Genomic DNA, 21,320 nt, shown 5'->3' with positions numbered 1-21,320 from the left:
AAGCCATAGCAAAAACGTTGTTATAGCCTAATTTTCTTGTAGTGAATTGACAAAAAAATTTCGTAAATTGATGAAGAAAGATAATGCTGCTCACAATACTTTCAAGTTGATTGAGATTGAGTTGGGGTTGATGTATGACATGCTCTTTACTAATGTAGGCACAATTTTTACAGTATGTGGAAGCATTCTTAGACTCATTTGCATCTCTTGCAATGTCAACGTGTTGTGGGCTTTTTCTTAATTAAAAAGCCTGATGGGCATTTGAAAGGTGATCTTCCGATAACCATAATTATGCTAGTTGGAGCCATTTGTTTAGAAATAGGTGGAGCTTTTGTGCAACTTGGTTCAGATTGGGCAATTGTTTGGGCATGTAAGCATTACCCAAGTAAGTTTGTCACTCCGGTTTTTCATCTTCACGAATTTGTGAGCTCTAAAAACAAAAGATGGTCTAAGGTTATGGGACAATCTGGGTTAAACTTTTGCAACAAATATAAACCGACAAAGTTCAGCCTACCATCGCATAGAGTCCACCTTAGTATCAAAGAACTTATCATCTGTCAGCTTGGTAAGATATCACAGAAAGATTTGGAAGTTGAAACTCCACAGGCTTATACCATTAAAAGAGGTGAGTGGACCCTTGAAAAATATGGATTGGATGCTAATTGGAGTATCAAGCTAGAATTTGGAAAAACTATTGCCAGTTTGGCACGTTGCTACAGACATTTGCTATCGTTCAGAAACAGAAATTGCAAAGTCAGTCCCAAACAAAGTGGAAACAACCAAAATATTGTCATATTACATGATGCATCTTCTGCTTTTTTGTCCTACTTTACCTTTCTGTAACAACAGTGAAAATTTAAGCAAGCTTATCCTAATGTGGAGAAATTTTTTGAAGAAGCACAGTTTAATGGAGAAAAACTTGCCCCTAGTTTAATGGAGAAGCAGGACAAATGGGAGATCATGAGTAATATATGGGTAGAGATGTTGTGCTATGCTGCGAGCTGCTGCCCGGTGAATCACCATGTTCAAGAGCTTAGGCATGGTGGACAGTTTCTCACACGTCTGGCTTCTACTTAAGCACTTGGGTGCAACAAAAATGTTGGAGAAAAATGCATCTCAACAATTGAATGACAAAGAAGACATAGAGTCAGAATTAATGGATGTTGTTGAAGATACAGGATGTTGCTTCTGATACCTTGAAATAAGTGTCAAATTTCTGGGAGATGAGCTCATGCAAGTTTGAGTCAAACCATTTAGAAATTCTAGTTTCTCGTGTTTTGCAGATGTTGTTGTTTGATGTAGCTTTTGCTGCGTCCCCTAAAGCTTCTAGTGTTTGGCTTTGAGTTTTTTCTTGCTTTTAATTTCTGTGGTTTTGTTATGGTGTTAGTTTGCTTTAGTTGTAATGGCAAGGCTTCACTTGAATTGTAGTTCTTTGTTGTACTGTTTCATATAATGAATTGATGGTTGCTTGATCCATGTGATAATTTTAAGGTTTCGTATGAGAATTTGAATTACTTGATCCATGTAACAATTTTGTAAACTTGTAATATATAATTCAATGGTTGCTTTTTAAGTTTATTTTCTTTTAGTACCTACCAAATGGAGGAAATTTTCCGCTAGTGACTTCTGGTACATGTGTAAAACATATGTACTTAATATATAAAAAGGTATCTGAGTGATAATAGGATATGATATTAGGTTAGATAATTGATCATTATAGTGAAAATGATATGATTAATGAAATTATTTGGTGAGAAGGACAATTATTGTTTTGAACGATTACGGTGCCAAAAAAGGGTTTTTACATCGCCAAATGCACGCCGTAGATACGATTCTACGACGCACAAAGTACGTCATATTATGACTAGTCATGGAAAGTCATTCACTTTCAACCATTAAAACTTTTAACAGCACATCCTATACGTCATGTTTAATTTTTCTACTACTACTTTTGCACGACGTTAATTCAAAAGACAAACCACGACGCTCATTGCTAGTCATCAAATAATTAACACAACGACCTATTCTGCCCGTCGTAGAATATGTTTAATTTTTTTTTTTAATTCAACAGGTTCTATTTTACCTGTTCTGTACAATCTAAAAAAAATTGCAAATAAGTCACAAATATATATATACATATACAAGTATCAATCAACTACCAAAATATTATTTCAAACATCGATAAAACTATTTGTAAGTTTCAAACATCGAAAAATTGTCTATACATTACAAATCATCCAAAAACTATGTTTCTAAACATCAAAAATTGTTCTCAACTTCAAAATCATCCAAAAGGTTCTAAATCATCCCCCCCCCCCCCCCCCCCGCAAAAAAAAAGCCTATCTTTAAGTTCTAAACGGTACAAAACTTACCCAAATATCTTCTTACAAGTGCACCATCATGGGTTGATTCAATTGTATCAACACTCGGCTTGTGCCCTCCATATCTTTATATTAGAAAAATCATAGAAGCTTGGATTCCGTCTTCAAAAACTTCCCTTCTTAGAGCAACCAAGCTTGAAACAACATCAGTAGAAAGAGCATATATTAGATCATAAGCATGGATAAAATACTCCCTCCCAAGAAAATAAGATAGTGGCTCATACCTGCATGAATTAAACTGATTTGATTACTTCATAATAACAATTATAAAGTTAGCACTTAGCACTAATTTTTGCCTAGGATAGCTCTAATTCCAACTTCTATAAAATACTCCCTCCCAAGAGAGATTACGAGACTGCCACTGAAAACTAACAGTTGTGGCTTTGAACAAATTTATTTAATGAGATGGAACGTGCCCAATAGGTGTTTAAGTTTTCTACACTTCCAAATCTAAAAAGATTCAATACATCTAAGAGAACTGTATGATAAAATAAGGCATGTTCTGTTTCATACCATATGGAATAGGAGAACGTATTGTAGAGGTGGTAATCACTTACATTTGCTTCAGCAGCAGGATTGACATTCCCTAATGCAAAGAAAGATCCACCAAGAATAACTACTCTCTTAACCTTGCTTGCAAAGGATGAGTCTCTTTTCATTGCCTGATCAAACAAACGCATGCTTCTTGAGTGTAAAGGGTACACACCCGAAAAATTTGAAGATGTCATTATTTGTGAGAGTGAACAGAAAGGAAAGATATTAAAACTTACCAAAGCAAAATTTGTCAATGGTCCCAGCGCAAGTATGGATACTTCACCAGGATATTTAGAAACCATATCCACCAAAAATTTCGATGCCGTCTTCTCAATTTTCTTGGATTTTGGAGGAGCTAAGGAAATGTTCCCTAATCCATCAGAACCATGAACGAAGTCTGCAACACGTGGTCTTCCACCCTAGTAAAGCACAACACAATTTTGAATCTCCACCTAACTAATGCATTGAAATGTGGGTAGCCCAATATTACCTCCTAACTATACCAATTATAGTTGCATCAAACAACACTGCAGTGCATCCTTAACTGCTCAAAATCAACAAACAATTGCAGAAGTGGAGAATACCAGACATAACCTAAAAAAAAAATAGGCCAGATGTGGTATGTGTAATGATAATCACCAATCCATACTGTACCTGGCCTGTTCTTATTGGGCCATCACTGTCTGATGTTAACTTTTCCATTTGAAGTATGGCTAATGTGTAGATTAGACGTTTGAAGGGAACAACTAGTGTGGAATAAGCCAATGCATGCATCTGTTCAGATAGTAGCAGGTATAAATATAATGCACTTGTGGCAACAAGCCTTTCTCAACTCGTAAAATCCAGAGTAGCAATCTGTCTTCACAGTATTCTCTTTACTCCAAAAAAACTAAGTGTGACACTAAAAATATTGGTTTGAAGAAGGAAGTGGTTTTCCCAATTCCAACCCGAATGGTTAGCTCGACAGGTAAGGCTTTGGGAGACACCCAAGGCCCAAGGTCCCCTATTCAAGTCTTGGGGCCACCTACAATAGGGTATAAGCCCTATGACTTAACTGAAGTGCATGGTCTGTGGAGATTATAGTGACTGAGGGAGGTTTACGATAGATTAGAGGTTCCATCAAGGTTTGCTAAACCATGGGTTCCTCCCCATCCAAAAAAATAAATAAATTTTCCAATGCCCATTCTAAAGTTGCTTTCTCAACCAACTCGCTATCTCAAACAAGAACTCAACATAGTTACAAGTTAGAGCCTCATCTTTCATACGAAGGTTCAAATGTCTGAGAAAAGGGAGCTTGTGATAGGTAAACAACTAATGTACCCTTGAGTAAAACCTTCGTAATCTCAAAGGTCAAGAAAGTGATTGTAGACTGAGTAGAACGGTGTTAAAGGATTCATTAAACTAATCCCTAGTAGTTTATAGTCTTCATTCAGTTGAATCTGAGTTGTGTAAAAATCTATAAAACATATGATGGCGCAACAAAATGTAAAGAATTGAAATGATAATTTGTGTTGGTCACCTACCCACCGGAATCCTTCTTTCTCTTGGAGGGAAGCACCTATCACGCTTTCACCAAGATTAGCAATCCAGGAAGCTACAACACAAATCACAGCCTCGGGTCCATTTATCTGTTTTCCAATTATTTTTTCACGAGAAGGAAAAATACAGATTTGGTCAGATATCTTATGAAGATATAAACATAAAAGTGCCTGTTGAAAGATTCTAATGACACAAAGCTTGAAAAAACAGACATGCAGAATGAAAGTTCCGACCATCTTAATGCTGTTTTAAGTTTTGTTCATAAAGGAGACAAGCAAAGTGAAAAAAGAGAAAAAGATTGAAAGAATGTGGAGGGACTGAGAGTCGAATATTTAGAATTGTAAAAACAAAGAGAATTTATTATACCTCACCCATCAGATAACCAACGAAAGAAAGGAGAATTGATGCTAAAAGTCCAGCAACGGTTCCCTCAACACTAACAGCTCCTTCGGTTCCCCTTGGAACTATCTTAAATGTCGTGACTCGTGACTAGATACCTGCATTAAAAGCAGCAATTTTAAAGCATGCACACCATATATATTTATTTCATTGAACATTTTGTAGGAGGTCATTAATGCTTGGATACCGTGATGGAATTGACAAAGAAAACTTGAAAGGTTTGTACAATATTAAAATAATGTTTTTTCCTGGGATACACAGATAGATTTTAACTGAGAAACTCACAGAACCAGAATACATATAACTTGGAGAATGCATCTACAGTAAATCAAGTATCATGTCGATGACTCCAAAATTCAAAACACACATTTTCTACTAACTTGAGGTGCAAATAGCATACTTTAGGATATATAAATCTCTCAAGATGCTACTCATGCTTCCTAGGATAAATCTCAACCATTTAAAGCAATTGACACAAATCACCCTCCTCAACTGGACCAGAAATCAATCCCAGGAGTAGAATTTGTGGGCTCCATTCAACATACCAATTGCAATAATTTTAGCTTCTGTTATTCAAGATAGAGTCCAGTGTATGACGATGTTTTTTTATTTATTTATTTATTTATTTTTAATTCAGAAGCAGCTATTAGCAATTTATGAACAGAAAGGGTCCACAATGACTTAGAAGTCAGAAACTTTCATGGTAGAACAGGGTAAAGCCAACTATAACCAGAACAATATAGGAAACAAACAAGTCACTTGGACAATCACTGATCTAGCAAACAAAATATTGAGGAGCTCAAACAATTTAATTGAGATGAAATGTTTACTAAAACACTTGAGATTTTATACACTACAAACAGCAGGACCCAATATAGGAAATTAAAGAAAAAAATTAAGGCTCCGTTTGATAAGCATCTCAAAATATAATTTCACCCATTGATTTGAATGTATTGTTTGTTTGGAACTTTCAAATCATAATTCTACATCCATTTCTCAAAACTCAATTCAAAACGTAATCATTACTTTTCAAAACTCATAACCAAACACATAATTCAAAACTCAATTCAAATCAATATTTTAATTTTTTAAATATTTAAATATTTTAAAAATATTTTAATTTTGTTAAGATTTTAAATATTTTAATATTTAAATATGTTACGATTTTTTTAATTTTTTAATTTTTTAAATATTTTTAAATATTTTAATTTCAAAATATTACAATTTAAATTTTAAAATATTTTATAAAAATAAATTCAAACTCTATTTTATAAAAATATTTTTAAATATTTTAATTTTTTTGTTATGTATTTAGTTACGATTTGAGTGTAGAGTTGTGAAACTAGTATGGAGTTTCGAGTTATGTGTTTGGTTATGAGTTTTAAAAATAATTTCTTAATTGAATTTTGTTTTATGTGTTTGATTACGATTTGAGTGTATAATTGTTTTGAAATTTAAAATATTTACATTTAAAATTATTTAAATTTTTACGATTTAAATTTTTTGAACATTTATTTTAATTTTTTACTTATTAATTTTTTTAGATTATTTAAATATTTATGATTTAAATTTTTTGAATATTTATTTTGAAAAAAAATTATTTCTTTTGTAGTATTTTCAATTAAAAAATTAATTAATGTTATTTTCTGTTAATAATAATATTTTTTAATTGAATTTTAAAAAGAATTTAGTTATGAGTGTTGATCAGAATTTTCAATAGTGTAAAAGTAGTGTGTTTTGTTATGAGTTATAATAATTTGAATTAAGTTTTGAAAACTCTTTCTAAAACTCATAATCAAAAAAAAATTCTTACTTTACATGTCAAATCAAATTTTCAAAACTCAATTTCACGCTCAATTCAAAACTCAATTCAACGCTCTATTCAAAAAGCATAACCAAATAAATTTTCTACACTCAAATCATATTTTCATAATTCACAAACTCAAAATACAACTCATACTCTCAAATCATATTTACAAAACTCTATCAAACGCAACCTAAATAAATCAAAGGAGCTCTCTTGCAAGCCACACTGGTTTTTCCTTCATAAATGCCACATCGCCATTTGGTGAAGTCAGCAGATGATGATCTAGTTCCTCCTCTTCACTCTCTGCTGTTACAGATGACACACCGGAATCTGACCCATCATCAGAATAAGCTGGATGATGTTAGGGTTTTGAAATTGGGTAAGATTGAGGTTGAGATTGAGATTGAGAGAGAGATGGAGATAGTAAGATACCTGATGTGGTTTCAACTTTGGCAAAAGTAGCGGCCCTGGTAGCAGAAGCACGGAGACGAAGACGATGCAGGTGGCTCACTGGTGGTCACGGTGGCGCATTGGCAACAGTGATAAGTGGTGGAGAAGAAATAGAGTATTAGAGAGTAAAGTGACGAAGAGAGAGACACTATAGAGATAAGGTAGCGTTTGGTAGAGTTTTGTAAATGTGATTTGAGAGTATGAGTTGTATTTTATGTTTGTATATTGTGGAATTATGATTTGAGTGTAGAAAATTTGTTTGGTTATGATTTTTGTGGGAATGTATTTTCTGAATACCAACACGTGGCAAGGTGACGCCGACGTGTCAGCCGAGGTGCCACGTGTCCTGGTCGTGACACCGAGGTTATCTCGGCTAGGCCGAGGTTGCCTCTGAAGATATCGGAATCCGAGATAAGCGGATAATGAATAAGGGGCAAGAGTCCTAGAGTAAAGAGAAGACTTTGCTAAAATAAGGATAAAGCTCTTAGGGAGTTTATCTTTATCTCTTGAGGAATCCAAAGTAAGCACTGAATTGGAGTTCATAGAAGTCAGGCTTCTAGTGGGACTAGGATTGAGTTAACTATAAAAGAGAGGCACCCCCGTGGGTCTAAGGTACGCAGTTTTATGCTTAAGCTTGTGAGTTTAACACTTGATTGTCTTTGAGAAATATACTAACTTGATCGTCGAAGTACCCTCGGGTGGAAGAGCCACCGTTGGAGCCTTTCTTTCTGTTACAGGTTTTCTGAAGCCATCTATTCTGCCGGTGCTCTCCAGCTGATTACTAGGCGGGCAATGTGGTCAGAAAATTACCCACACAATTTGGCGCCGTCTATGGAAAGAAGGAAGAATAGATGGCCAGTAACAGACAGAAGGAAAAGATTGGGGACAACATTCCCGTTGGGAGTGGCAGGCCAATTGACCTTGACATTGAAGGAGACAACCACAATGCAGAAACCCGTGACCAGGGTCACGGAGAGGAAGACGTCGGCCAGGAGGGCGGCACTTCGAAGAAGACAGACCAAGGCAAGTACTATAACGAAGATAACCTTCAGGTATGGAGGGATAGGTGCCTACGGAGGGATGAGGAAGTAAAAGACTTGGCGAACAAGTTGACAGACCTACAGTCAGTGGTCAACTTCATGATGCAGAACAATGTTATGCAGCCACCATACCCGCTGCAAGATACGCCGATGCCAGCAATTAATACCCAGAAGGGAGGAAGAAGAACAATCTCCGAAGTCCCTCAGCACACCAGGAGCGGAAGGCACTCTCACCGATCTTCCAAGGAAGGCAGACGAGAGGAGCCGAGACGAGAAGAGTCCCGAAGGACGTATCACTCGAAGGACCCAGAACCCAAAGAACATCGGCATGTTCAAGGGCAAGCACTCTGTTTTGACACAACCTATGGGGAAAGATCGAAACGGACCCACCACGAGGCCGAAAGTAGTGTGCCAAAAAGATTGAAGTCCAGAGATAGCCGAGCTCCGGGTAGGAGTAAAGAAGACTTGAGGGATTACCTCAAAAGGAAGCAACAAAATGTTGAAGCCGAGGTAACTTCCCCAGTTAAGCCGAGGACACCATTCTCGGTGGAACTGGACAAATTTGAAGCGCCAAAGAGATTCAGTATGCCGAGATTCCAAATTTATGATGGTAAGTCAGATTCCAACTTTCATGTTGGACTATACCTGAATTCAATGGCATTATATAGTGGGAACGAGTCATTGCTCTGCAAAGTATTCCCCTCATCCTTTGGGGAAATTACATCCGATTGGTTCCATAAACTACCGGAGGGAAGCGTAAAGACGTGGGAAGGCCTGGCCGAGATGTTTGTGGCCAGGTTTGTGACGAACAAACTACAGCCCTTGAGGGTCGACGCCCTGATGGCTTTAAGAATCACCAAGGAAGAAGGCCTTAGGGCCTACGTGAAGAGGTACTACGAGGTGTTCAATCGAATACCCGAATGCAACCAAGAAATGGCGGTCGTGTCTTTCAAGAACGGCCTGAAAGATGACTGCCCACTACGGAAGTCTTTGGCAAAAACATTGCCAAAGAGCATGGAAGAACTCATGGCGAGAATCGAGAAGTACGCCAGAGCCGAGGAAGATACGTCGGGAAACAAAGAGATGAAGCAGGAGAAGGGAAACGGCTCGCCGAAGCGAGGCCGAGGTAACAACGGGCCGACCAAACAAGAAACAGAATTGAAGGGTAAACAGGCAGTGACGACGGTGTTCCGAATCCCTATCCATAAAGTCCTGGATCAAATACGAAACCAACCCTATTTCAGGGCACCGGCAAGAGCACCAGGGAAATTTATGGGAAGAAACGTTGGTAGGCGCTATGCTTACCACAACGAAGAAGGACACCCAACTCAGGGTTGCAGAGCCTTAAAAGCACACTTAGAAGACCTAGTAAGGCAAGGCCATCTCAGGGACCTTGTCGACGAAGCCAGGACAAGAGAAGAGTAGGCAAGATTGCCTCAAGCACCAGCGGCCCCGCCTCCCCCAGCATAGCAACCACAGGGAGGGGGACCTAGGGTGGTTAATGTAATTCACTCAAAAGTGAACGAAAGCGACATTCGGGGAGAAACCCAAAGAGTAAAACACCTGCAGCACGTGAACCAGATCGGACATAAAAGACCTCGGCCTGAAGAATGCCAAGGACCGATGATAGCCTTCACTGAAGCCGACCTAGAGATGGTCCAGCATCCGCATAATGATGCCTTGGTAGTATCCCTCCAGGTTGGGGAGTGCCAAGTGAAACTCATCATAATAGATCAAGACAGTTATAGCGATCCCGGGTTTACCCTTGTTGTACAGTGATCCGGACATGTGTCCGTGGATGTTGGTAGTTGAATATTATCTTGTTTACATCCTTTTTACTTCGTGTTTGGGTTATAGGATGTGTTGGGCAGGTTTGTTGCAGGCTGGTTGAATTTAGAAACCAAAACTAGTTGCCCAGATTTTGACCTATCCGCTCGAGCGGGGGTTTTGGCGCTCGAGCGGGATTTTCACCCATCCAGTATTTCCTGTGCAGTGTTGGACGCTCGAGCGTGGGATTGGCCGCTCGAGCGGGATTGTGTGAGTGCCGCTCGAGCAGGGAGTTGGAAGCTCGAGCGGAGACCTGGTTCTGTAAAAGTTCTGGGAGCGTGTATCCGCCGCTCGAGCGGGATTGTTGACGCTCGAGCGGGAGTCTGTGAGTGACGCTCGAGCGGGGTGTTTGACGCTCGAGCGGGGCGACTGGGTTTAAGTTCCGAGTTTTGACTTTTCAAATCACTTTTTCACTTTCTCTTCTCTCTCATACTTTTCCAAAAACACCATTGTTGAGCCTCTCACTCTAGAACTCTACCTTCTCTCTAGGTTTTGATCTAGTAGGGGTGATTTGCTCATCTTTGGCCTTTACAAAAAAGTTGTTGATCGTCAAGGGCTACGTTTTAATCTGAAAATTTTGGGATTTGGAGCACGTTGGGTTTTGTCATCTTCTCCCTTGGGGCTCCGGATTTGAGGTAGGGATATCCTACTCCTTTCTACGAGCTTTGTCTTTAAATTTTAGTATTTTGAGATGTTGGGGTTGGTTTGGTAATTTGGTGAAAGTTTGGGGCTTTTGTGTAAAGTTACAAAGGTTGGGGTTTTATTCGTAAGAAAGCCTAGATGCATGTTTGGCATGGGAAAGGTGAAATTAATGATAAAACATTAATAAAAATGGAACCTAAGGGTTGTAGTGTTAATTATGGAAAATGCCCTAATTACATTGATTGATTAATTTGTATAATTAATTGTTGGGAATGAGGAATTGAATTGAGAATGTGGAAAATGAAAAGGAAAGGGGTTAAAGGGTGTAGTTGGATTATTTATCACTCACCTAGTTGAAATGTTGATTATATATCCATTGTTGCATTTATTTTCTGTATAGAAATAACTGCTTTGGGCTATCGGTGGAGGATAGTCGTGATTGTTGTAGACAATGCATGATGATTAGGCAAACTGTAACTAATCACTGGAATGTGTCATTGAGATTGACGATTGAAAGAATACATTAAATTTATGTATTGTGTGATGATGTGTATAATTGTTGTTTATATGCATTGTGTTGTGTTGGAGGAGATAGGGGATGTACTCCACGGTTTAGGGGAGAATAGGGGATGGACCTCTAAACCGGATGTGTTGGGAGGAGATAGGGGATGGACTCCATAGATAGAGCTCATATGCTTATCTATTAATGTGTTGACAGAGCTCATATGCTTGTCATTGGAAGTGTGATAGTGCTCATATGCATATCTGTGGAAGTGATGATATAGCTTGTATGCTTATCTGTTGTTGTGTGATATAGCTAGTATGCTTATCTAATATGAAATGAGAAGTGTTTGATATGAGTTATTGTCTCATATGAGTTGTTTGGCCAGGTTCTGAGCCATGGTTGTAATTTGAGCATTGAAAGGAATTGGAAAATGAGTTGTAATATGGACTTGTATGTCATGAAAATGTAAAATGTGATAAGGGAAAGTATCAGTGTTGACCATCTATCAACTGCTAATCTTTTAGTCATTGTTCATTTTTGGTTTAGTATGTTTCTACTGGGCTGTGGCTCACCCTATATGGGAATATCATTTTCAGGTACAGGTAGCATGCCACCTCCAAGGACATAGCTTGGGAGGCTAGAGGCGGACCCACTTTGTCGTTTTATTTTGATGTATTACATGTAAATTCAAGCCAAGGGCTTAATGTGTAAATGAGTTAATACTCTTTTGTTGTAACCAAGTGTTAACTTGGAAAGCTGTAAGCCTTTAGGGCATTTGCTTTTGTCGTTAACATGTAATACTTTTTGTAATGAAATTCTGATAAATGGAAGAATGTGGAACTTTTATATATAAATGCATGTCTTTATTGATGGGTTTAATGTTGTTATTTTGAGGGCGTTACAAAGACAGCTCTTGTGACATCATGTACGTTAGATGTTACAGGGAGCTAGGCCTTCACCCAGATGACATGGAGCAATCTAATGGCCCGATGGTCGGCTTCAATGGAACGCCGACGTGGCCACTGGACGCCACAAGCTTGGAAGTACAAGCTGGCACTAAGAAGATCAGGACAGAATTCATGGTGATTGACACACCTTCACCATATAAAATCATCTTGGGAAGACCATGGTTGCATGCAATGGGGGTAGTTCCCTCAACATTGCATCAACTACTGCGGTTCCCAACAGAGCAAGGGATTGAAGAAGTCAGAGGAGATCAACTGCAGGCAAAAAATTGCTCCATGGCAGCAATGAAGTCTAACTGCTACGTACGAGAGCCAAAGAAGGCAGAAATTGAAGATGAGGACGAGGAAGCCCTAGAAGACGTCGGCAAAGAACCACCCGAGAAGAGCGAAGAGGCGCTAAAGAAAATCCTCGTCCAGGATAGGGATGAAGAACGCTTCTTTCTTCTCGGTTCAGGCTTAGCCGAAGAAGAGGAGAAAGAGTTGGAAACTTTTCTAAGAGCCAACATTGAGGTGTTCGCCTGGACACCTTACGAAATGCCTGGCATTGACCCCGAGGTCACTTGCCACAGACTAAATGTCGACAGGTTGGCAAAACCTGTGATTCAACGAGCCAGAAGACCGACGTTGATGCACGTCGAAGCAGTAGAAGAAGAAGTAGACAGACTTCTGGAGGCCAGCGCCATCCGAGAAGTTCACTACCCAACATGGCTGTCCAACACAGTAGTGGTGAAGAAGAAGAACGGCAAATGGAGGGTCTGTGTAGACTTTACCAGCCTCAACAAAGCCTACCCCAAAGACAGCTTTCCTCTGCCCAAGATTGACTAGCTAGTAGATGCTACTTCAGGGCATGAAAGGATGAGTTTTCTGGATGCATACAGGGGGTACCACCAGATTGCCATGTACCCTCCAGACGAGGAGAAGACCACGTTCATCACCCCTAAAGGCCTGTACTGTTACAAGGTAATGCCTTTTGGGTTGAAAAACGTAGGAGCAATTTACCAAAGGTTAGTAATAAAGATGTTCAAGCACCTGATTGACAAAACGGTAGAAGTCTACATCGATGACATGGTCGTGAAGACCAAGGAATCTAAGGGTCATCTTGCCGACCTAAAAGAGGTCTTTGATATACTCAAAACATACCGGCTCCGACTCAACGCATCAAAGTGCGCGTTTGGAGTTGGATCAGGTAAGTTTTTAGGGTATCTGGTAACAAGAAAGGGCATTGAGGCCAACCCAGACCAAATCAAGGCCATCCTAGAGCTGAAGAGCCCGACATCAGCAAAACAGGTTCAGATGCTTACTGGAAGGGCCGCAGCCCTAAACAGATTCATTAGCAGAAGCTCAGATAAGTGCAGACCCTTCTTCAACCTGGTGAAAAAAGCCACAAACTTTCTGTGGACAGAAGAATGCGAAGCCGCTTTGACCGACCTGAAGAAGTACTTGACCACAACTCCGGTTCTTTCCAATCCAGAACCAGGGGAAGAACTGTTTTTGTACTTGGCAGTTTTAGAACACGCAGTCAGTGCAGTACTAATCCGAGAAGAAAAAGGGGAGCAAAAGGCTGTTTATTATGTAAGTAAAACCTTGGCCGACGCAGAAATAAGGTATCTACTGCTAGAGAAATTAATGCTGGCCTTAGTAATGGCCTCAAAAAAATTGAACCATTACTTTCAGGCACACAAGATTGTGGTACTCACAGAACACCCACTGAAGTCCCTGTTGCAACAAGGGGACTTAACAGGAAGAATAGCAAGATGGACAGTTGCCTTGGGCCAGTATGACCTGGAGTTTAGGCCCAGAACAGCAATAAAGGGCCAAGTTTTGGCCGACTTCGTGGCAGAATTCACGCCTAAAACCATCGAACATCAGGCTCCGTTGAGCCAAGATGAGCATCGTCCCAGCAAACAAGGAGAATCCCAGCCCAAGGCAAAAGAGCAAATGAAGGAAAAACTCAGACCCTGCAGCATCTATATCGGCGACTCATTCAGACTGTTTGTCGATGGAAGTTCGAACCGACAAGGAGCGGGGGCAGGAGTACTGCTGATATCTCCAGATGGAGAAATAATAGAACAGTCCATCCGTTTGGGGTTCTAGCCCTCAAACAATGAAGCAGAATACAAAGCATTAATTGTAGGACTAAAACTGGCAGCAGCAGCAGAAGCAGATGAGGTAATAGTTTTTTGTGATTCACAACTTATTGTTAACCAATCAACAGGAGAATTTGCAGCCAGAGACGAAAGGATGTCGGCATATGCAAAAGAGGTCATCAGATTGGCAGCCCTATTTCAGAACTACCGACTACTCCAAGTTAGCCGAGATGACAACACCCACGTCGACGCGTTGGCTAACCTGGCAAGTTCAATGCAGACTGGAAAAACAAGGACAATTATGATCGACTATATGTCGGGCCCGAGCATAGAACCACGGAGCACAGAACAGGAAGCAATGTGTGTGGACTTGGGGCCAAGCTGGATGGATGCAATTGTTGCATTCCTGAAAGAAGGAAAGCTTCCAGAAGATCGTAAGGAGGCACACAAAGTCAGACTGAAATCGGCAAGATTTTGTCTGACAGCAGATGGACACCTCTACAGAAGGTCCTTCACTGGACCACTTTTAAGGTGCGTACACCCTTTGCTGGTTGAAGATTTCCTATATGAAATTTATGAAGGAATTTGTGAAAGCCATGCTGGGGGCAGATCATTAGCTCACAGGGCCATTACCCAGGGGTATTGGTGGCCCTACATGCAAAAGGATGCTGAAGCCTACGTGAAGAAGTGTGAACAATGCCAAAAGTTTGCACCTTTGATACATCAGCCAGCTGCTGACCTAAACCCAGTATCCAGCCCTTGGCCGTTTGCCTAATGGGGCATGGATCTTGTTGGGCAACTTCCCCAGGCAACTGGGCAGAGAAAATACTTGCTGGTGGCAACAAATTACTTTACGAAGTGGATAGAGGCAGAACCTCTTGCCAAAATCCGAGATGTGGACGTCAAGAACTTTATATGGAGAAACATCATCACCAGATTTGGCATTCCAAGAGCAATAGTTGTCAACAACGGAACGTAGTTTGACAGCAAACTCATCAAGAACTTCTGCGTGAAATTCAAGATAAAGAATCACTTTTCAACACCAAGTTTTCCCCAAAGCAATGGGCAAGCAGAAGCATCCAACAAAGTAATTTTGGAAAGGATAAAGAAGAGGCTACAGGCAGCAAAGGGAAAGTGGGTAGACGAATTGCCCAACGTGTTTTGGGCATATCGGACTACGCCGAGAAGATCAACAGGGGAATCCCCCTTTGCCATGGCATATGGCACAGAAGCAGTCATTCTACTGGAAGTCGGCATCCCAGGGATCCAAACCCAGGGAGTTGAGAACGGGACAAATGACATACTCTTAGCCCGAGATCTGGATCTTTTGGAAGAACGAAGAGAGAAAGCTGCAATTCGGCTCGCAATATACCAGCAGCAGCTTGCCAGAACTTACAACAAAAAGGTCAATCCAAGAGATTTTCAAGTCAGCGACCTAGTCTTGAGAAAAGTCGTCGGCAACAAGAAAGATCCCAGAGAGGGCAAGCTTGGCCCAAACTAGGAAGGACCCTACAGAATTACTTCGGTATTAGGCAATGGAGCTTATCGGCTTGAAGATAATGAGGGCAAAGCACTGCCAAGACCTTGGAACACTTGTAATTTGAAATTCTTTTATCATTAGATGTGCATTATTTTTGGCCGATGTCATCAATAAAATCTTTTCCATTTTCTTTAAACACATATGATTGATAAAGTTACATATTGGTGTTTTTGGAGACATGAATAATGAGAACCCAAGTAGACCTCAGGTTCACATTGGGGGCAGAGAGAAGACAGAGACACTTAATTCACTTGTTGAAATTTGTAGCAATTTACAAGTTAGAAGTTAAGCCGAGATGATTCCTTATCTTCACTTGTTGAAATTTGTAGCAATTTACAAGTAGAAGTTAAGCTGATTCCTTATCTTCACTTGTTGAAATTTGTAGCAATTTACAAGTGGAAGTTAAGCTGATTCCTTATCTTCACTTATTGAAATTTGTAGCAATTTACAAGTTGAAGTTCAGCTGAGATGGTTCCTTATCTTCACTTGTTGAAATTTGTAGCAATTTACAAGTTGGAAGTTAAGCTGAGATGATTCCTTATCTTCACTTGTTGAAATTTGTAGCAATTTACAAGTTGGAAGTTAAGCTGAGATGGTTCCTTATCTTCACTTGTTAAAATTTGTAGCAATTTACAAGTTGAAGTTAAGCTGATTCCTTATCTTCACTTGTTGAAATTTGTAGCAATTTACAAGTTGAAGTTAAGCCGAGATTATTCCTTATCTTCACTTGTTAAAATTTGTAGCAATTTACAAGTTGCAGCTAAGCAGATATTACTGTTTCTCTTCACTTGTTAAAATTTGTAGCAATTTACAAGTTGAAGTGAAGCCGAGGTCGTTGCTTAAACCCTTATAGCAATCTACGGGTTGGTTAAACCTAAAGAAGATGCTTAACACTTGTTGAAATTTGTAGTAATTTACAAGATGACGTTAAGCCGACATATGATCATCTGTTGAAATTTGCAGCAATTTACAGGTTGAAATAAAAGCTAAGTATATTGTTTAAACACTTGTTGAAATTTGTAGCAATTTACAAGTAGATCATTGTTTAAACACTTGTTATAACTTGAGAAATGTTTTCAAAGATAGCATTGAATAGTGTCTACTTGTTAAAATTCATGAAAAGTTTGCAGGTCAGTATCTTGCCGAAGTAAAGCTTGTAGTTACTATACCCGAGGTATTTAACCCCGAGAAGATTGCACAAAGGAGGCAAAGTATGAAAGGCATGCCAAATATTCTAAGTATAGAACCATGCAGAAGCAATCAAGAGAAAATAAAGACTAAAGCATTCAAAGAAAAACAGTTACAGTTGTGTACAAAGAAGGCACTATGGCCTAACCAAAAGCAAATTGCTCGGCAGTAACAGAGATAGGCACATCGGCCACAAAAGGAAGCTTACATTGTCCAGAAAATAGAAAAGTAAAAATGTTCAAACAAAGAAAGACATTGGAGTCAGGCTCCTTTAGCATCAACAACTGGATGGGCTGGAACCTCGGAGGATTCTGGTGGAACCACCTCGGCAATCTTTTCCGCAGCCAACTCGGCGTCAATTTCGGCAAGTGTTTGATCAAGACTTCTATCAACTGGAGGAACATTAGATGATGCTTGCTCAGGAGTGGTCTCATTGATAACCTCCTCATCCTCCTCATGAGTCAAGTCTAGGACTTGATCTTCGTGAGGAGGGGACTTGGTCTCACTAGCATCCTTGGGCTTCCTTACCAAAGCCTCATCATCATCCTTATCCTCATCCTCAGATTCAGACTCAGATTCATCTTCAGCTTGGCTTGGAGATGGAGGTGGAGGAAACGGAAGAGGAATAGCGTCGGCTTGGCGCAGTGGTGAATTCTCAGGAAGATTAAGTTTTTTTGCAAGGGCCATCCAACCAAGGGAGAAGCCCCTGTTGCACGCCTGCCTAACCTGTAGTTTGTATTCCTCTGTAACGTCGGCCATTCCTTGAGCATAGGCCTTTTCATCGGCCGCTTTGATTTTGGCGTCTTTAGTAGATAAAGCGTCTTGAAGTTCCTTTTCCGCTTGGGCCTTTTTGTCCTCGGCCTCTCTCTTCTCGGCCTCGGTGACCTTCTTAATAGCCTCGGCAGATTCGGCATTTTCTTCGGCTAGGGTTTGGGCTTTGGTGGCAGCCTCAGCCTGGTCTTCAAGCTTCCTCATCTTTGCCAGACAAGTTTTGTTTTCATTTTTTAGGGCAGAAACCTCCCGCCTCATATCGGCCAACTTCTCCCTTGTTTCAAAAGCTTGCATGGAGAGAGAATGGGCATGTTGAATGGCCTGAAAGAACCCAAGGGAAAAGTTATTACACAAACTTTACAAGTATAGAAAAAGAGGCAGAAAGACAAGTTGCCAAATTGGGGAACTTACTTGTATAGAACGTTGGAGCATGAGGGCGTAGTTCTCGTACTCGCTCATCTTGGCATTCCGCTCAAGATCGCCAGGAAGGAGAACAGCAGTACTGAGTGCCACGCCGACATTGATTTCATCGGCACTGTCACAGGCTAGAACAGACTTATCTTCCAGGGTGATTTCAGGCACCTAGGGGACTCTTGGTATTTTGGAACCCGAGGTCGTCGCAGACGATGACCTCGGCTTCTTTGATTGAGTGGACTCTGATGGCTGTGTTTCAGCAGACCTTTTTGTGGGAACGGAAGCGGTCTTCCCACTCTCAGCCAGTTTGGATATAGGTAAAATGTCCTCAGAATCAACCTGAGTCACTTTAGCCTTTGGCTGGGCTTTCTTGGTTCTCTTCGGCTTTGGTTGGGGCATGGTTTGTGTCGGCTGAGCATCAACGTCCGTAGGAAGGTCGGCTAGGAGATCTTAGGCAACAGGCTTCGGGCAACCCCATCTCAACAGTTTTGACAAGTCGTCGCCGACGTTTTCTTTCTGGTATTGGGATTAAGTATGGGGCAGAAGTTGATGGTTGATCGGCTGGATCAGAGGTTGACCCTTGATCAGCCCGAGATGTTGATGCGGTTTGTAGAGTAGTAGCAGAGGGAGGAGATAAGCTCTTCTTCTTTCTTTTCGGGACGTCGGGCAGTGTTGACTTGTACGTCGGAATAAAATTCAGTACTAGTGAAGCCTTGCGCTTTTGGATTGGCAGATCTAGGAGCCTCTTTAAGTCTTTGCTGGGGACGTAGGATTGGCGAAAGTCTTTTGGTGGCTTACGAACGTCTGCAAGAAGAAACAGACATTAGAAACAGATAAAATATTGAAGACTTGAACAGAAACAACTAAAGTATTGACGCTGGACTCTTACCCTTGCCCTCTTTAACTGATCGGGGAAGAGGGTAGAGATGGGTGTCCTTGTCTGCGCCAAACTCCCAATTTCCCGAAGTAATAACATAATCATCTCCAGCCCCCTTGTTGGAGTCTGGGAGGTCGGCTACAATTTTGTATTTTGTTGACCTTGGATTAAGATAATAAACGAAGCCTTTTTCCTTCAGGTTAAGGGGGCACATGGTATAACAGTACTGGATGTCGGCAAGGGTGATCCTAGCGTTCTCCTGCCTAGCTAAAACTATGATGCCATTGATCACTCGATAAGAGTTTATGGCCAGTTGCATAGGGTTCAACTTGTAAAAGTGAAGAATTTCGCGAAAGAGAATGTTAAGTGGGAGCCGGAGTCCGCACTCAGTAAAAGCTACTATAGGAAAGGGCATTGAATCATCTGTGGGCATGATGGAGTCGTTATCTTCAGCCAGCCTCAGATGGACATCGGCAGGAATAGAGAACTCTTGCCTAAAGTACTCAAGTTTGGTCGGGGTGTCTACCCTATGTCTCCACATACCCATAACGTCGGCCTAAAATCAGAGGGCTAGGTTTCAGAAAAAAGATGCTCTTAAGGGGTTATCAAGACCTCGGCGAAACCCTAGGTATATGCTGGTAAGGATTGTTTCAGTTTTTTCTTAAGAATTGATAGGTTCTATAGACAAATCCCAAACCTAAATCTATGAAGGCAAAGATTGAAAGCAAAAATTGAAGGCAGAGATCTAGCGAAGACACAAAAAACAGAAAACAAAGGCGAAGTTTCAGAAACAAGAATAGGGATGGGCTATCAAGAACATGAAGAATACGAGAAATAAAGGACCAAGATCAGTGGCAAAAATACAGTGAAGTGGTGCAACGGTGCGTGTGTTCAAGATATAGGCAAGGGCCAAATCCAGGAGTAAACACATTCAGATGTATGATTCATAAAATAGATATTTGAGCAAGGCAGTAATAACAGGAGATTCCAGAAATGGTCAAGAATTGAAATCAGAAGGAACAGTTGCTTACCAGGAAAAATGAAGCCGATGTGAGGACTTCCGAAGTCAGTCAGTAGTTACAGATGTGGCAGAACGACGAAAGTTCCACCAGGAAGAAAAATACAGAGCTTGGAACTTCAGCAATGGCGGATTCGAGAGAAAAAGTTTTAGAGAGAGAAAAAAGCAAAAGAACTTAGATACAAAAGTGAAAAGACGAAAGCAAAGATAGTGTCTTCGTTGAAAACGTGAAACGGCGGCAAAATAAGGCATTTATTGCGCCTGAAAAACCGCATGCGTCAGACGGCGTAGACAGATTAAGACGGCTTACAAGCCCGTCACAGGCACGGGCCAATAAAGATGAAACATGTGCAGGAAACGGTTGAGAAGTGATGCATGACAGCTCATGCACGTGGGAAAAGTTCATTTGAGTTCTTGTTCTTGAAAACAAAACATATCGGCTTGACATGAATGATCTCAGCCGAAGAGTTCTTACGCCGAGGTACTAGAAGACAATACAGATATAGGTTCTATCACCTCAGAATGCCGAGGTAATAGAACCTAGGGGGTAGTTGTGGGGATGTATTTTCTGAATACCAACACGTGGCAAGGTGACGCCGACGTGTCAGCCGAGGTGCCACGTGTCCTGGTCGTGACGCCGAGGTTATCTCGGCTAGGCCGAGGTTGCCTCCGAAGATATCGGAATCCGAGATAAGCGGATAATGAATAAGGGGCAAGAGTCCTAGAGTAAAGAGAAGACTTTGCTAAGATAAGGATAAAGCTCTTAGGGAGTTTATCTTTATCTCTTGAGGAATCCAAAGTAAGCACTGAATTGGAGTCTGTACGGGGAGCAAATATTTCGGCGTGCCCGTATTCCTTTCTTCCGTGCTCCGTCGATATCCGATCACCTGCGAGCAAATAACGGTGAGCTATCCGGCGGTGTGTGGCCGGAAACACCCTCCGACGGTCAAACTAGCACACACCTTAGAGGGAATAGAGAGAAGGGAGAGAGTGTTTTAGTGTAAGGATTTTCTTACAGAGATGTTCGTCTGTCGCGTATGGGGGGCGCAGACATGCTTATATACCTTCTGTGCCCCATATCCACTCCCTGCTATCTCCTGACACGTGGCTCTGCTATCCCATCTGTCAGCATAAACCATGCCGTTCATCACCTGCTCTCAACTGCCTGCCAGCATAGCTGGAGCTCGGCAGCCGAGCTGCCCTACCTCGGTCATACCATGCTTCATACCTTAAGCGCCTGACCGGATAACCGAATGAAGGACCGGGCTAGGCGGCATCTCGGCAAAGCTTAGCCCGGGCTCCTCCTTTGGTCGGTCTTCTCGCCGGTCAGTCAACT

At 41.0% G+C, this 21,320-nt stretch overlaps 1 protein-coding gene across 5 annotated transcripts; it reads right to left on the bottom strand.

Moving 5' to 3' along the window:
* Positions 1 to 2,141: 2,141 nt before the first annotated feature.
* On the bottom strand, positions 2,142 to 5,448 carry LOC114282823 (uridine nucleosidase 1-like). 5 transcript variants are annotated; one of them, XR_014351278.1, is made up of 5 exons: positions 4,821 to 5,448; positions 4,443 to 4,543; positions 3,152 to 3,334; positions 2,939 to 3,043; positions 2,142 to 2,605 (listed from the first exon to the last, which is right to left on the bottom strand). XR_014351278.1 is itself a non-coding variant. In XM_082906835.1 (5 exons), the coding sequence occupies exons 1-5, from the start codon at positions 4,827 to 4,829 to the stop codon at positions 2,600 to 2,602; spliced, it is 408 nt and encodes a 135-aa protein (XP_082762961.1). In that variant the 5' UTR covers positions 4,830 to 5,443; the 3' UTR covers positions 2,142 to 2,599. The 5 variants fall into 5 exon arrangements, 4 of the variants coding, with proteins under 4 accessions (XP_082762961.1, XP_082762957.1, XP_082762953.1 ...); XM_082906835.1 differs by having other exon boundaries at positions 4,439 to 4,543; positions 4,821 to 5,443; XM_082906831.1 differs by having other exon boundaries at positions 2,142 to 2,515; positions 4,439 to 4,543; positions 4,821 to 5,443.
* Between the last annotated feature and the right edge of the window lie 15,872 nt (positions 5,449 to 21,320).

Source organism: Camellia sinensis, chromosome 2 (genome assembly GCF_055761805.1).
Source record: "Camellia sinensis isolate YWXY chromosome 2, ASM5576180v1, whole genome shotgun sequence".
Classification (NCBI taxonomy): Eukaryota; Viridiplantae; Streptophyta; class Magnoliopsida; order Ericales; family Theaceae; genus Camellia; species Camellia sinensis.
Note: the sequence above shows the minus strand (reverse complement) of the source record. Positions and strands in the feature narration are given on the sequence as shown.

What these genes read in the sequence shown, in the direction of transcription:
- LOC114282823 (XM_082906824.1), bottom strand. An exon ending in AGAAAGAAGGATTCCGGTGG is followed by an intron (nt 3,335 to 4,438) that starts GTAGGTGACCAA and finishes GTGCTTTACTAG; the next exon opens with GGTGGAAGACCACGTGTTGC. An exon ending in CATTGACAAATTTTGCTTTG is followed by an intron (nt 3,044 to 3,151) that starts GTAAGTTTTAAT and finishes TTGTTTGATCAG; the next exon opens with GCAATGAAAAGAGACTCATC.